The sequence below is a fragment of the Stigmatopora nigra genome, chromosome 1 (genome assembly GCF_051989575.1).
Source record: "Stigmatopora nigra isolate UIUO_SnigA chromosome 1, RoL_Snig_1.1, whole genome shotgun sequence".
Lineage (NCBI taxonomy): Eukaryota > Metazoa > Chordata > Actinopteri > Syngnathiformes > Syngnathidae > Stigmatopora > Stigmatopora nigra.
The window spans coordinates 10,863,142-10,876,655 of NC_135508.1; the positions used below are offsets into that span (position 1 = coordinate 10,863,142).

At 39.0% G+C, this 13,514-nt stretch overlaps 1 protein-coding gene across 1 annotated transcript; it reads left to right on the forward strand.

Annotated features, from left to right (window-relative positions):
* The first annotated feature begins 1,838 nt into the window (after positions 1–1,838).
* On the forward strand, positions 1,839–13,294 carry pkp1a (plakophilin 1a). Its single transcript, XM_077724409.1, has 15 exons — positions 1,839–2,087; positions 3,788–3,900; positions 6,151–6,300; positions 6,379–6,536; positions 6,622–6,763; positions 7,442–7,649; positions 7,727–7,895; positions 8,133–8,250; positions 8,950–9,114; positions 9,193–9,369; positions 9,656–9,809; positions 9,904–10,090; positions 10,431–10,515; positions 11,731–11,839; positions 11,957–13,294. Exons 1-14 carry the CDS (start codon positions 1,919–1,921, stop codon positions 11,803–11,805), a joined length of 2,070 nt encoding a protein of 689 aa, XP_077580535.1. The 5' UTR covers positions 1,839–1,918; the 3' UTR covers positions 11,806–11,839; positions 11,957–13,294.
* Positions 13,295–13,514: the final 220 nt, after the last annotated feature.

A 13,514-nucleotide genomic window follows, 5' to 3' on the forward strand; every position in this document is an offset into this window, starting at 1 on the left:
GAGGCAGCCATGTGGGATGAGTATTGCAAGACTTTTGAAGTCTCGGGTGTAGATGGTAAGTTATGATTTTAAATACTACTACTACTATTTTTTTTTAATCTCTTTCTTGCATCCCAAATGACAGCCATTGTTCAATGTGCTACTGTGACTTTACAGCCCTGACATTTTTATTGTTGTTTTGCAGGTGTGGTGGGAAAATGTAGTCCTGCTCATCATAGGTAAAAACATACTCCCATTACTGTACTTCATTAACAACTGCAGCGTAGGCGTTATTCTGTTTGAATAGTATCAACAATTAATAATCAAGATTAGTGTTTGATGATAGTGAAATCTGAATATTTGACCTTTTCTGGAAATTAGATGAAACTTTTACAAAAGGAATTTATTTGAGTGAGTAATTCTTAGGTCACTGTCTGGCCCAGCAGAAAGAATGGGTGGAGAAGATCATAGAGTAGTGAGTCATGATCACCCGTCATAACAGCAAACGTCAACCTGAACACTATCGCTATCTGGTGGTTAAATCTCCAAAGAATCGAGCATATATAACGATGAACCTAAACAAATCATCTATCTCACCATCTTTCCCATCTGACCCCTGTCATCAATGAATATTCTACTCAATGGCAAGATGTGTTTTCAGGAGGTGAAATGCAGTTACAAAAGGCAGAAAAGCTTCAAAATGGGTGTGCATGACATCTGTCTACCTATAAGAAGGTTACGCAAAGGGGCAAGACGCAGAGTGCCAAAAAATCCAAATATGGTGTTGCATTTTCAAAAGAACTATTAGGAATTGACCTCGAGGCAAAATGATGCCATCGCAATACCATGGTATGAAGCTAAGAAGTCCTGTCTTAAAATCCCCAAATTACAGTATTCATAAACACTTTTACGACCAAGTATGTATTTTAACACTCAATTAACTTGATTGAACAAAGGAGAATAAATTGCTCTGCTCACTGAAGAAAAGAATCCTTGGTAGATTGTAAAAAAAGAAGACAGTATCTTAACAATGAAGGAGCCATTAAAGACGGCAGCCCGTGGCAACACTTGTAAAGCATGCATGTGTGCCTTACCTAAAACAAATGGCCTGAAGTTAGGTTTTAGTTGTAGTTTACCTCTTCGACACCAACAATTAAGCATTTATGAACCAGCATGCTTGTTGCGCCCCTGAGGAATGGCAGTAAAATTACTGGGGCAATTTATCCGTTTATGGAGTATATGTGGATTATAGTGCAACATTGCCCATAGTTCATTTAAATTTACATTCATGTTCGCACTGATACCTAGGGACAGATAGAGTATTCAAAACAGCCTACCCTACATGTTTTGGGGACATGAGAGGAAAACCGGTGTATCCGGAGAAAACCCACATAAACCCGGGAGAACATGTAAACTCCACATCGACCCCAGAACTGTAAGGCCTATGCACAAACCAATTGCCTGCTTTGTATGTATACATTTGCAAAATAAAATCGCCCAAATAAATCGTCTTTGTGTTGTGTGATAAGGTTTTTACCCACATTTTGCAAAGAAAAATGTATTCCAATTTCAAATGAGGCTGTTACACCACAAGTCGCCATTCTTGTACTTTTTTTGCACTGTGCACAGATGTCTAGATTTGTCGCTTCTCGTGAAGCAGGCTCGTAGTGCAAGACACGAATCGTGGGTCACGGGCGACTTTTCATGTCAGCAGTTATTAAGAGTTGTCACTGTGAGACTGTTGTCGGCTTACCCGTCTCGACTGGGCGCGGCGCAGCCATTGGGAGCGACTGCCTTGGGTGGAGCTCGGTGGGCGGAGCTCGGTGTCCGCCTCTCCTCTCATGTTTTTGTTTCTGACAGCCAGGCGGGCAGTGGGGCAGGCAGGCAGTGGGGCAGGCAGCCTTTTCTATCCAGTGACAGAGCACCGAGAAGGATAACGATGCTCGCCGAGCCGCTGCATTCGGCCGTGACGACCGGCAGAACGGACGACACCTCGTTGGCTTTGCCGTCAGACGCCAGCCTGCACACGGGAACGCACCGCGTGTTGGATCAAGTGCAGACCATCAAGAGGAGCAAGTCCAAACACGGCAAGAATGGCGCACCTATAAGTACGCAACACTTTTATATTACTAATATTTCCATCTATAACCGTAAAAATTGCGATCAGGTCATCTGAGTTCACGATTTTGTTTGGTCATTTTATGTATTTTTTTGGAGGTGCTTTTCTTTTTGGGTCAATGGTGTCCAAATAGTTTTAATATTGTTATTTTTCCATTGTGGGTGCATTGTGTGGTTTAACTCTACGTGATCAACTGTATCACTTTATTGTTAGGACATTTTAAAAGGAAATTGATTTGGTATAAGAAAATGTTCAGCAGGTTGGAAGATGCCCCCACGAAATTTATGTGGCAGGCTGGATGTGCTAAAAATGTGTATAGATAAATAAAACAAAAAATGGCATTTTATGCTTATCTGTGAATACCTGTAGTATAGAATGCCAGAATGAACAATTAAATGTATCCACTTTTAGTGACATTTGTGTGCCATGTCATATTTCATTAATATTATATTCATGTATTAGTATGTCATTCAGATGTTAAGAGTGACTTGGCTCGACACGTGTTGCAGGAAAAAACACAGCTTTTGGCTTTTGTTTAAACAAGTTACAATTCAATAGACTCAAGAGTTTTGTCCTTGGTCTCACCCTTCCTAAAAGTGTTTTTCATGGCAAAAGTAATGCTTTTGTACCCTTAGCACTTGACTTAAACCACTTTTTATGACGTGGGTGAAACATGCAGGGTAGGTAGGCTGTTTGAATACTCTAATTGGCCCTAGGTATCAGTGTGAGCATGAATGTAAATTTGAATGAACTATGTTGCACTATAACAAACTGCATAAACATAAATTCCAAATAATATTCACAAACAGAGTGCAATGAACTTCACTTGGCCCGTTATTTCTAACAGTGTTTGTGACCCAGGGTCAAAAACACTCAACTTTTGTCCAACTTTTTTTTTGCTTCTTCCAAGAGCGGAATGCAGCCCAGTGGCTATCGACCCCTCACGCAGAAGCTATTAAGGCTTGAGTTTTTGCAAAAAGCAAAGTGAGAAAGTTGCTTAGAATCTTAAGTACAGAACATGCAGTCAGATTGGTTTTATGCATTCTCATGTAACAATTTGCTGACAATCTATGTGGAATGTTGTGTGCAGTTGATTAGGTCTCCTCAAACCTGTTCTGAGCACTTTTAGCCTAAAGTCAGCTGGGATAGGCTCCAGCACCCTGTGACACTGACGTGGCCAAGCAATATTGAAATTGAAGGAATTAATAATAATATGTACAAGTATAATGGAGACATGGACATGCATGGACATCACATTTTGGGTCATGCAGCCCACTATCAATGTTAATATTGTTATACTATTTGGACATTTGTATACATAATCAATATTTTTTAATTGCAGACAAAAACTGCTTGAATATTGTAGAAACTCAAACTCAACTTAAATGAGTTGACTTGTTTTATGACTCATGGAAGACAAAGAAATCTGCCAAAACACGTTGGTGTCGGCGACATGATGTCATTCATGTCTGTCTTACACCTGAGTACAAATGTGAGAAAAGTAGAAAGCCTTTTTTTTTTACATTATCATTTTGAACTTGTATTTTTTAAACAGTTGCCAAGGTAGAAACATGAGTGAACACTATTGAAACAAGTCGTCTCATTCGCTCGTTTGTTAAAAGTGCTTTTCTTTTCATTCCTTTCCTCAAGCCAAGTTTCAATCAAACTAATTAGTGCATTTTTTTGCAGGCCCCACGTCGCCCCCGCATGACGAATTCGGAACATTCCAGTTTTTTCCAAGCAAAGCCAGCGGACCTTTCGGTCGCAGCAGCTCCACAAAGTCGACGACATACAACAGAGTGGTAATTGTTTCTCATCTCTATCACTCCTGCTTTGTTCTGCAAGTGGACTTCAGGAGAGCCAAATGCACACTTTTTACAGTGTTTTTGATAATCTCCTGATAGATTTCCATGTGGGATATTTTCCGATTTACTCGTTTGTTTTGGAGCATTGTTTATGGTTTCTGCATTTGGGCTCTCTGAGATTGCCAGTCCAGTGTTTGCACCAAGTGACCCTAGTCTATTTCTATTTTTCTTTTCACCCAAATTATTATAACTATTCTCTTTGAAAGAATCCTTTTGAATATGAATTATAGCCATTTTCAGTGGAAGAAGATTAACAGTGATACAAGTTAAACAGACAGAAATTTGACTGACTATCTATAAAATGCGGAATATCAAAATGAGTATATCACCAAACCAAAGAATGAGTCATCCCTTGTAAATGGGATAATGGTCAGGTTAGGGTTGCATTTGAATAGGCAAGTTTTACTATAATGTAAGGTAACTCCTTAAAGTATTAGTTCATGGTAACCACTGTATGATGCATGCAGAGTATCAGGTCTTCTCACAGTTAGCATGGCTCTAAAAATGATTAGATCCAATGCGAATGAAAAAAAAATGTTTGGAGCAAGAAACTTTTGAAATCATCAATAACCGCAGTGACATGACAGTTGGAACAACAATACAAGCCCAAACAGTCCCCAGTTAATGAGAATTGATTGAGTAGTTAGAAATGGAATGGAGCTTCGAGGTGTGTTTGTTCACTGGAAAAGCATCTTTTAATTTATGATTGAGTAGCTTTACTTTGGAAAGAAATGATTACCCGAGTGCAACATTCCGCATTTCATTTGATTAATGAATACGTGATCTCCACTCAACCAAACAAAGAACAAAAATGTCTTAAAATATTAGTTACCATTAATGATTGATTTTATTTTCATACATAAGGCGTAAGGCACACTAGCACATGAATGGACTGCATTTGTTATTTGCTTATGATCTTTTAACATGCATATTGTCTTTATTTATGATTGTATTCCTATAGATTGCTGAAATATCAGTGTCACATAAAAATTTGAGAGATGCTCGTTGGGAGAAAATACTATACCAGTTGTGAAAGTACCGTATACATCAGGGGTGGGCAAACCGGTCCTCGAGAGCTGCTTTAGGTACAGGTTTTTGTTACAACTGATCCACCACAGACATTTTAACCCACAGGTGTCAAAGTGGCAGCCCGAGGGCCAAATCTGGCCCACCGCATCATTTTGTGGGGCCAGAGAAAGTTAATCATGAGTGCTGACTTTCTGTTTTAGGATCAAATTGAAATGGTTATAGATGTACATTCCATTCATTTCCTTTTTAGTTCAAAGCACATTTTGTAAGATCTAAAAATAAATATAAAATATTTTACCTTTTCCTTATTGAACATAATTAAAAAAATATTTTGTTTCCATTTGAAGTGAAAAACATGATTAAAATACATTTTCCATTACTAAGAAAAAAAAAGATCAAATAAACATTGCTTTAAATCTATTAAAACTGACTATATTTAGGGCTTTTAATCCAGTTCTTTGAATCCAATTTTGAAATGGAGTTGTGTGGCCCGCGAACCTCACTCGAGTTTGACACCCCTGCTTTAACCAATGAGATTTCTGCAGAAAACCAGAAGCACCTGACAGCAATCCACCCTTTGTGAAATAGTTTGCCCACCCCTGGTATACATTATACAATCTACATTCCCTATTACAATTTTGGATGAAAACTACTATTCTTGCAGGCAATGTTATTTCTGAGTCAGTTTGATGTAATCATTTTTTAGGTAACAGTGTTCTGCGTTAATCATCTGCTGTGATTAACTTTGCTGCATTTTCCTGAAATGTTTAATCAGAGGCACTTGCAGACAAAAATAAATAGAGAATAAAAATGGCTGAAATTAGATTAAATCAAGCTGTTCATCACAATGTGGAGGACTCTTGTGAATTCAGGTTGAGCTACGGCTTCGCACAAAGCACTACAGTGTTTACCGGTACTGGTAGAGAGTCTCCAGTTGCAGCTATTACATTACCTGCTCCTGGTTTGTGTGATTGTTCAGTGTTCTCAACATAAACTGAAGAGTAAAGAAAGAGCAAAGGCACGCAACATTTCTGCAGAATCTACTACTGTGGTTTCGCAGGCAGAAAACAATGACTTTCCTTTAGACGAGAATACTTTATATGTTGTGTTTCTCCTTATAAACTCTAGTTTTTGTTATTTCTTTGTTGGTTTCCACAGCAATATGCCCAAAAAAGTCGCTCTCTGTCAACCAAAAGCCTGGGAACTAGATACCAAAGTCACTCTGGTGGAAAGGAGCCCATCTTCACATGGCCTGATGAGATAAAAGCCAGCCGCAGTGATCCTGCCTTGGGGCCTGCAAGCATCAGGGTAAGGACTTGGTCATTGGGCACAATGCAAAAATGTTTTTATGATTCATTTAGTAGATTTGCACGTATTATTCTGTAGAGAGCCAAAGGGCAGACCGCCCAGAATCAAGTGAAGAGAGTCAGCACATACTCCATGAGCAATGGTGTCCACACCACTACAGGCAAACAACGATTCTTGGAGGAGCCTCCTGACCAGATTGATGGTGTCAAAACGTCCAAAATTGAACAACAATCGACGTGTGTTTGTCTCTTTTAGATGCTTTTAGCTTGTGGAGCAGGATAAATGTGTGCTCTTTACTGAACAAAATGTGTACATCTGCAGCATCAACAATATTCACAGCGTATCAGATTTAACCATTAAGGAAGCTGTCAAGTTTTTGTCTCACCCTGAGGAGAAGTTCCAGCAGTGTGGTGCCACTGTCATTCAGCAAGTCACTTTTAAAGAAGATCATGCCAAGCAGGAGGTAAGAGTACAAATTGGGCACTTTCGTGAGATCTTACTATTACAGGAGAATGTCACGTTATGTAAGGAAGGCACTTCAATTTGAACACATGCCCTTTGAGCGACTGTCTGGCTCGGTCGGTTGCTTTGACATTGAAAGAGTGTAGGGACTAACGGCAGCCAGAGAAAACAGGACAGAGAGGTTGAGCAGCCAAGGGAGTGGTGAGAGAACATTTAACAATTAACGTTGGTGTCTTTTTGGCAAGCAAAAATGCTTGACATAGTATGTGGGAAATTATGGAAGCTGTTCGAATGTGCATAACCAGTGCCACAAGGGAAAAATAGTCCATTTTCTACTCTAACATCCCAAAGAAATTAATTTAGCCCATACAATGTGTTTATCAAGGGAGATATTTAAATACGAACTTTAAAAGGTGTCAATGAATGTGCATGTGGATGAATAGTTATCGAACGAAGAAGAAGCCAAAGGCAAATACACACATGACGAAGAGAATGAATCTTCTCCATTAGTTTAAAGGTGTTTGAAATGCCTGAAACAAAATCTTAGGATTTTTTTTGTTCAGACATTTTTTTTTCTTCATGAAAGCTTTATATATGTCCTATAACCTCACACAGTAGTGTTGAATCTTTAACTCTTTCATTGGTTTTGTAGCCTAATCCACTTGTGTAACTCGTTCAGGTTTTCCAGCTCGGTGGGATCCCCCATCTTGTTAACCTGCTACGTAGCACAAATACTGCCGTGAGCCAGGCGGCCGCTGGGGCCTTAAGGAACCTTGTGTTCAAGAACCAGAGGAATAAACTGCAAGTCCAGCACTGCGGTGGTATCGCTAAAGCCTTGCAGTTACTAAAGGAGACGGATTGCAGCGAGACCCAGAAGCAGATCACGGGTAGGGGCTTTGACTAGATGCAAACTTTCTTTGACGAGAAGGGGAACCGAGAGTTTTTTTTTTTTTGACGATTGTAGGTCTCCTGTGGAACTTGTCCTCTGTTCAAGAGCTGAGGGGAGAACTTATAGCCACAGCACTGCCCACCCTGACAGAGAATGTAGTGGTGCCGTTCACTCGCTGGTCAGATGACAGTGTCCTCAACAACACAAACCCTGAGGTTTTCTACAACACCACAGGGTGTCTGCGGTAAGAGGACACTGGATACTTTGGTTTTTTACATACAGCATCCTTATCTGAAGGTCTGTGTATGGTGGTTCTGCTGAATTGGATTAGTAGTTTATTTTAAAGCACATACCTGAACCTTACGATGTATATCGACATTGTTGAATTTTCCCATTCGGCACCCGGTTGTTGTCCAGTTTTTGTCTACCAACGCGACCAAGGAAATAGGAATATTAAACCAAACATTTCAATCATTTGCAGCAACCTGAGCGATGCGACTCTGAGAGAGAGGGCGGCCATGAGAGACTGCCGAGGTCTTATTGACTCTCTGATGTGCTACCTCCAGTCCTGTGTGGCTGACGACAACCCTGATGACAAGGTCACCTCAACTCATCCTCTTATAAGCCTGCTTCTCATCATACTCGAGCTTAAAATCGGTGTTAGTTAGTGTCCTGAGACAAATCATTATCAAGAATTCATATACGCCACGCTCAAAAGCACCTGCTGAATATAGCTTCAGTTGATGAGGGATTCCAATCAGATTAGTTTACCAAGACACTTGCTTTTGGAGTTTGGTGTTCTTTTAACAAAATAGATGAAGAAATGCCTTTTGCGAGATGCAATTTCAAATTCAAGATCACATTGTATCAATCGCTACATTGAGTTGTCTGACTGGGACTTTTAAAGTTTTCAAATCCAATGTATCATTTGACACTTACAATTTATATAATGATTGCAGTCTTCAGATCATTTGCACGCACATACATGCAGCTTTCTTAAAAATAGGTTGCACTGGCTTAACCTGTCATTCTTGCCTTTGGCATCTGTACACATTACTCAGTATTCAACCTTTTGTTTCTCGTTTAAAATCAAACAACCGACCTTGCAAAGGAAAGCTCTCATGTTTGGTGGCTGATATGTTATTAATAGTGAAGGGAATCCTTTAATATATATATACATTGCATCAGGATGTTTACCAAACAAGTCGATTTTTTTTCACAGGACAGGACTTTTTTTGTTTTAATTTCAACAGTAAGCAACTACTTGAATTGACTCCCTATTTCCATCTCTCATGCAGTCTGTGGAGAACTGTGCATGCATCCTCCATAATCTGACCTACCAGCTGGAGAGTGAATCCCCCAAGTGTTTTGCTGACTTTATCCCTTCAACAGAGAGTCAATCCGGCAGGAAAAGCCCTACAGTTGGATGCTTCAGTCCCAAGAGCAGCAAGGTTCAACAGCAGGTAAATGTCAACCAAATCCTTGATCCCCATGCATTATTTTATCCAAGTTAATACATTTTCTCAACCTTTTCTCTTCAGTTTTCATTTGAGTCATTTCAAGGAATGCTTGATGACAGTGATCCGAAAGGTGCCAAGTGGTTGTGCCATCCCAAAGCCTTGCAGACCTACTTGTCTCTACTTGGCTCATCCCAGAACGACACCACAAAGGAGGCATGCTGTGGAGCACTGCAGAATTTAACTGCCAACAAACATGCTGTGAGTCCATGAAAGATTTGGAATGCAACTCAATTCTTTGAAACTCAAAACAACCTTTTGGGCAGATCTTTTATTATTATTATGATTATTATTAATATTATTATTGTTTTTAGCTACATGGTAAATATTTTAAGCATATCCACACATCAATTCCCTTATAACCTTTCACACTCTGTTCATTTTTATTATACTTCACTGGAGAATAATAAACTAAATTAAAAATGATTTAAAAAAACAACAACATAGAATGCACACTTTTGTTCAACATATAGTGTTTTTGTTTCAGGGATCTAATGCCATTAGCCAAATTCTGGTCCAGAAGCTGGGGGCCCTGGAGCACATTACTCCTCTATTGAAATCAAAAGAGCAAGGCTTGCAGAAGCCAGCAGTCGCCCTGCTTGCTAACATTGGCCGATGCAACGGAGGGCAGGCCTCGATGGGTGAGAAATATATCATATGCTCATTACCCAGCAAGCGTCGAATCAAGTCTCTTACAGAAAGCATCCTTGAGTGTTTCCTCTGTCCTTTCTGTAGCAAGGCAGGTTTTACCGGAGCTCACCAGCCTCCTCTCCGCTGGCCCCCGAGAACTGGGCAACTCCGACGAAAGCATAGCGGCAGCTTGCAACACTGTTCGTAATCTCATAATGGCGGACACGGAGACAAATAAAAAGTTCATCGATAGCAAATTGGTTTCATCGCTGACCACTCTCAGTGGGAGTAGGTGAGTTTCAACTATTCAAAACTGTGTTTTATTGTGAAAATGAACATCCACTACACTTGTACCGCCAAATTAGCTCATGAGACTTCAATTAAAAACAAACTGATTTCTAGCCTGTTTCTCAGGTTTTATTGATAAAACCCCAAAAACATGAATATAGATATATTTTCTTTTCTTTTTGTCATATTATACACTATTTGCAGTAGTAAGCAAAGTGATGAATGAGAAACCCATAATTATCATACATAATGAAGTATGAATATTGTGAGATTGCATGTGGAAAGCTAAAATTTGGTTGAAATGTAGTCTAATAATTGAGTAAATTCTGTTTTTTTCCATCCAGTGCTTTTCCCAAAGGAGGCAAAGCTGCCTCTGTGCTCCTTTTTCACTTATGGAATGACAAGAACCTGCAAAACGTTTTGAAAAAGGTAAAAGTCAATTATAGTACTATGCATCACATAGTGAGTTTTTTTTTTTTTGCATCCACGCTTTGTCACACCCACAAAAAAAATGGCCAGTAGTGTATTTTTACGCATGCTTTATTATTCTGGCTACGCATTCAAATCACTTTCTCTGTCAAACCCCACCCAAGTTGTTGAGTGAATACAGAAACACTCTGTTTGGAATCTTGGCAGACTGGTTCTCTGTACTCACTGTCTTTTTGGGGAGGAGTACTAGTGGCAAAGGGATGAATTGTAAAAAGGTCAGGGCATAGAGGTTCTGGCATGTGGCTGTCAACAAAACTCGCACACATCTTCGGCTGCAGTTTGCATAGAGAGAAGTTTGGCAAACTGAAGGACGTGAACCGTATGGGACTTCATTGTAACGCAAAAAAAAAGAATATCCAAGTGTATTTCAGTTGCATCCAATTTTCTAGCAAGAAACTTTTAGGAGTATTTAAAAACAACCTACTCATTTATTTTTTCCCCCCATTCAACAACTTTTTTTAAAAGGCTGCACGAGTTAATAAATGAACGCCCATTTAACTGATTAAGTATGTTTAATTACTCATTAACATTAGAGATTCCAAAGGAGAGGTTTAAGCTTTTTCCTTTATACTTCATCTTTTTTGTTTGGGAACAGATTGATTTGAGAACAATGGGCCTGAGTTAAGGCGCCACTCAAAAGTAAATCTTGGAAAAAGCCTGTGCTACTGGCTATTTGGCTACTACGTTCTGCTCCCCTGGCTTCAAAACACAGCAACCTAGCATCGTCCCCCTCCTATAAACTTTGAATTTGACACCATAAATGCTTAGTGGCAACTGTACAAGTGCCATTTTTTTAATTACTATTTTTATCTAATAAGTCAAGTTAAGTCATCGATCTCCCCCCCAAAAATAATGAGGGACCACTGAGCATCTTTACACAGTCGAACACTTTTGCGTTGACTTAAGATCGCGTACCCCAAATAAGTGCCGTCGAATGACAAGCAGCAATTGCTATGGGTGATGTCCCCGTGATTTTGTCCAGTTTAGTTGAATTAACTACCAGATTTTGCAGTTACTCATGACAATCTCATGTCATTTTTCTTGCAATTGAAGAACTTGAATATTGCCCAGCACTGATGTTTTTTGGTAGTGTACAATAAAAAATTGAAATAAATTCCTCAAACTTTTCTCTTTTTTGAATTGCTTGTTCCACAGCTAGGAAAGAGAAAGTCCTTATTCATCAACGACAGCACCACGGCAGCATACAGGTCCGTGCAGATTATTGAGTGATCCAAGTGGGAGTCCACACGACCTTTGCTCGGAGGTATGTTATCGGAATGTTTGTGTCTTCAACATTGCAGTTTAGTGAATGCAGAGATGGAGGATTAAAACCCTTTTCCGTTTGTCTCTGCTTTTCTCATACGTGTTGGTGTGTACGCAGTCTAGATGGAAATCAGCATGTTAAGACACTGTTGAAGCTTGCAACACGGAGGCTAAAATGACTGCCTTCACAACCAATGCATTGCAAGTTTATTTTAAATCTTATCTTTGCTGTACATCAGGGGTAGGGAACCTAAGGCTTGGGAGCCATATGTGGCTCTTTTGATGGGTGTATATGGCTCTCTGCCTCTTTAAATCATATTTTTTCTTCATTACACTCTTCTGCATGCATACTCTCATTGATACTCATTGATTAGTAACAGTGTAATACTGTTCTCCAAAGAATTCAGACTTTTTTTTACATTCAAAGTGGTGAAATTAATAATAAATGCACACATTTTCATGTATTTTTACTTTTAAATTCTGAGTATGGCTCTTAAGGAATAATATTTGAAAATATGAATTGTTTAAGGCTCTCTTTGTTAAAAAGGTTCCCGACCCCTGCCGTACATGTTATTTAGGATGAGGAAAAATGCTTTTAATCCTGCGGTGTTGTAGAATATTTAACTGGATTGGTTTGAGTCTGTATACATTATTGGGCAAATGCATTTTTTTGTTTGTGTGTGTATGTGTGCTTGTTTGAAGTGTAAACTTCATGGTAAAAAAAAAATCCCAAACATTCTTTTTTAGTGGCCTTGAGAGTTTGACAAATGTAAAAGAAAGTGGATCGAGATAAGGGGATTTGTATTTTATTGTTAATATAAATTCTGTGGGAGCACTAACTCTTAAAAATTTTGATAAATATTAAGTTATGGGTGGATGACTGGGTAAGTTCTGAAAACAAGGTTTCAAATTCCCAGATTCTTCCTAAACTGTTTTGAGTTAGCATCTTCTCACCGTAGCTGTTTGGGGTACCTCGGCTCCCTCCCACATACCAACAAGATAAATTCTCCGTTGATTGAACACTCCATATTTTCCCGTAGCCGTGAATATGAATGTGAACGTTTTTTGTTGCTGTGGGATAGGCTCCAGCACCCCAAGTGACCCTTGTGACAATAAGTGCTATAGAAGACGAATTAATGAAATTATGGTGAAATTGCTGTTAAAGGACTTTTTAGGCTTCACTATTTAAATTGTTCTAACTCATTGATATGTTTTGAAAATATTAGATTGCACAAACTATATGATAGTTTTGAAAAGTTTTGCATGTTTACAGTGTGGATAATAACAGACTACTGGCAATTCATTAACTCACCGCAACAGTATAATTACTAATATACACAATCAACTATAAATTTCCTTTTCTGTTAGTTGCAAGCACGCAAACCGAGTGAGATGTTATGTTACAGAATACTTTTTATTTTAACATACCCTGTTTTTATGAATAAAATGCTCAATTAAAAAAAAATTATGCGTCCTTGAATCCCAATTGTATTCAAAGAGTCGTTGCAAGTTTAAGTGTAGTATAGTTATATAACAACATTATTACATTGTATGTATTCACTGGCTTGTGGCTAGTTTTGCTGCACCGTCTTGTCAATTTTCCATATGAGTGTAAGTATGACGAGCATGTTAAGAGCCCGTCATGTTAGAGCCTGTTTCTCAGAAAATCACATTAT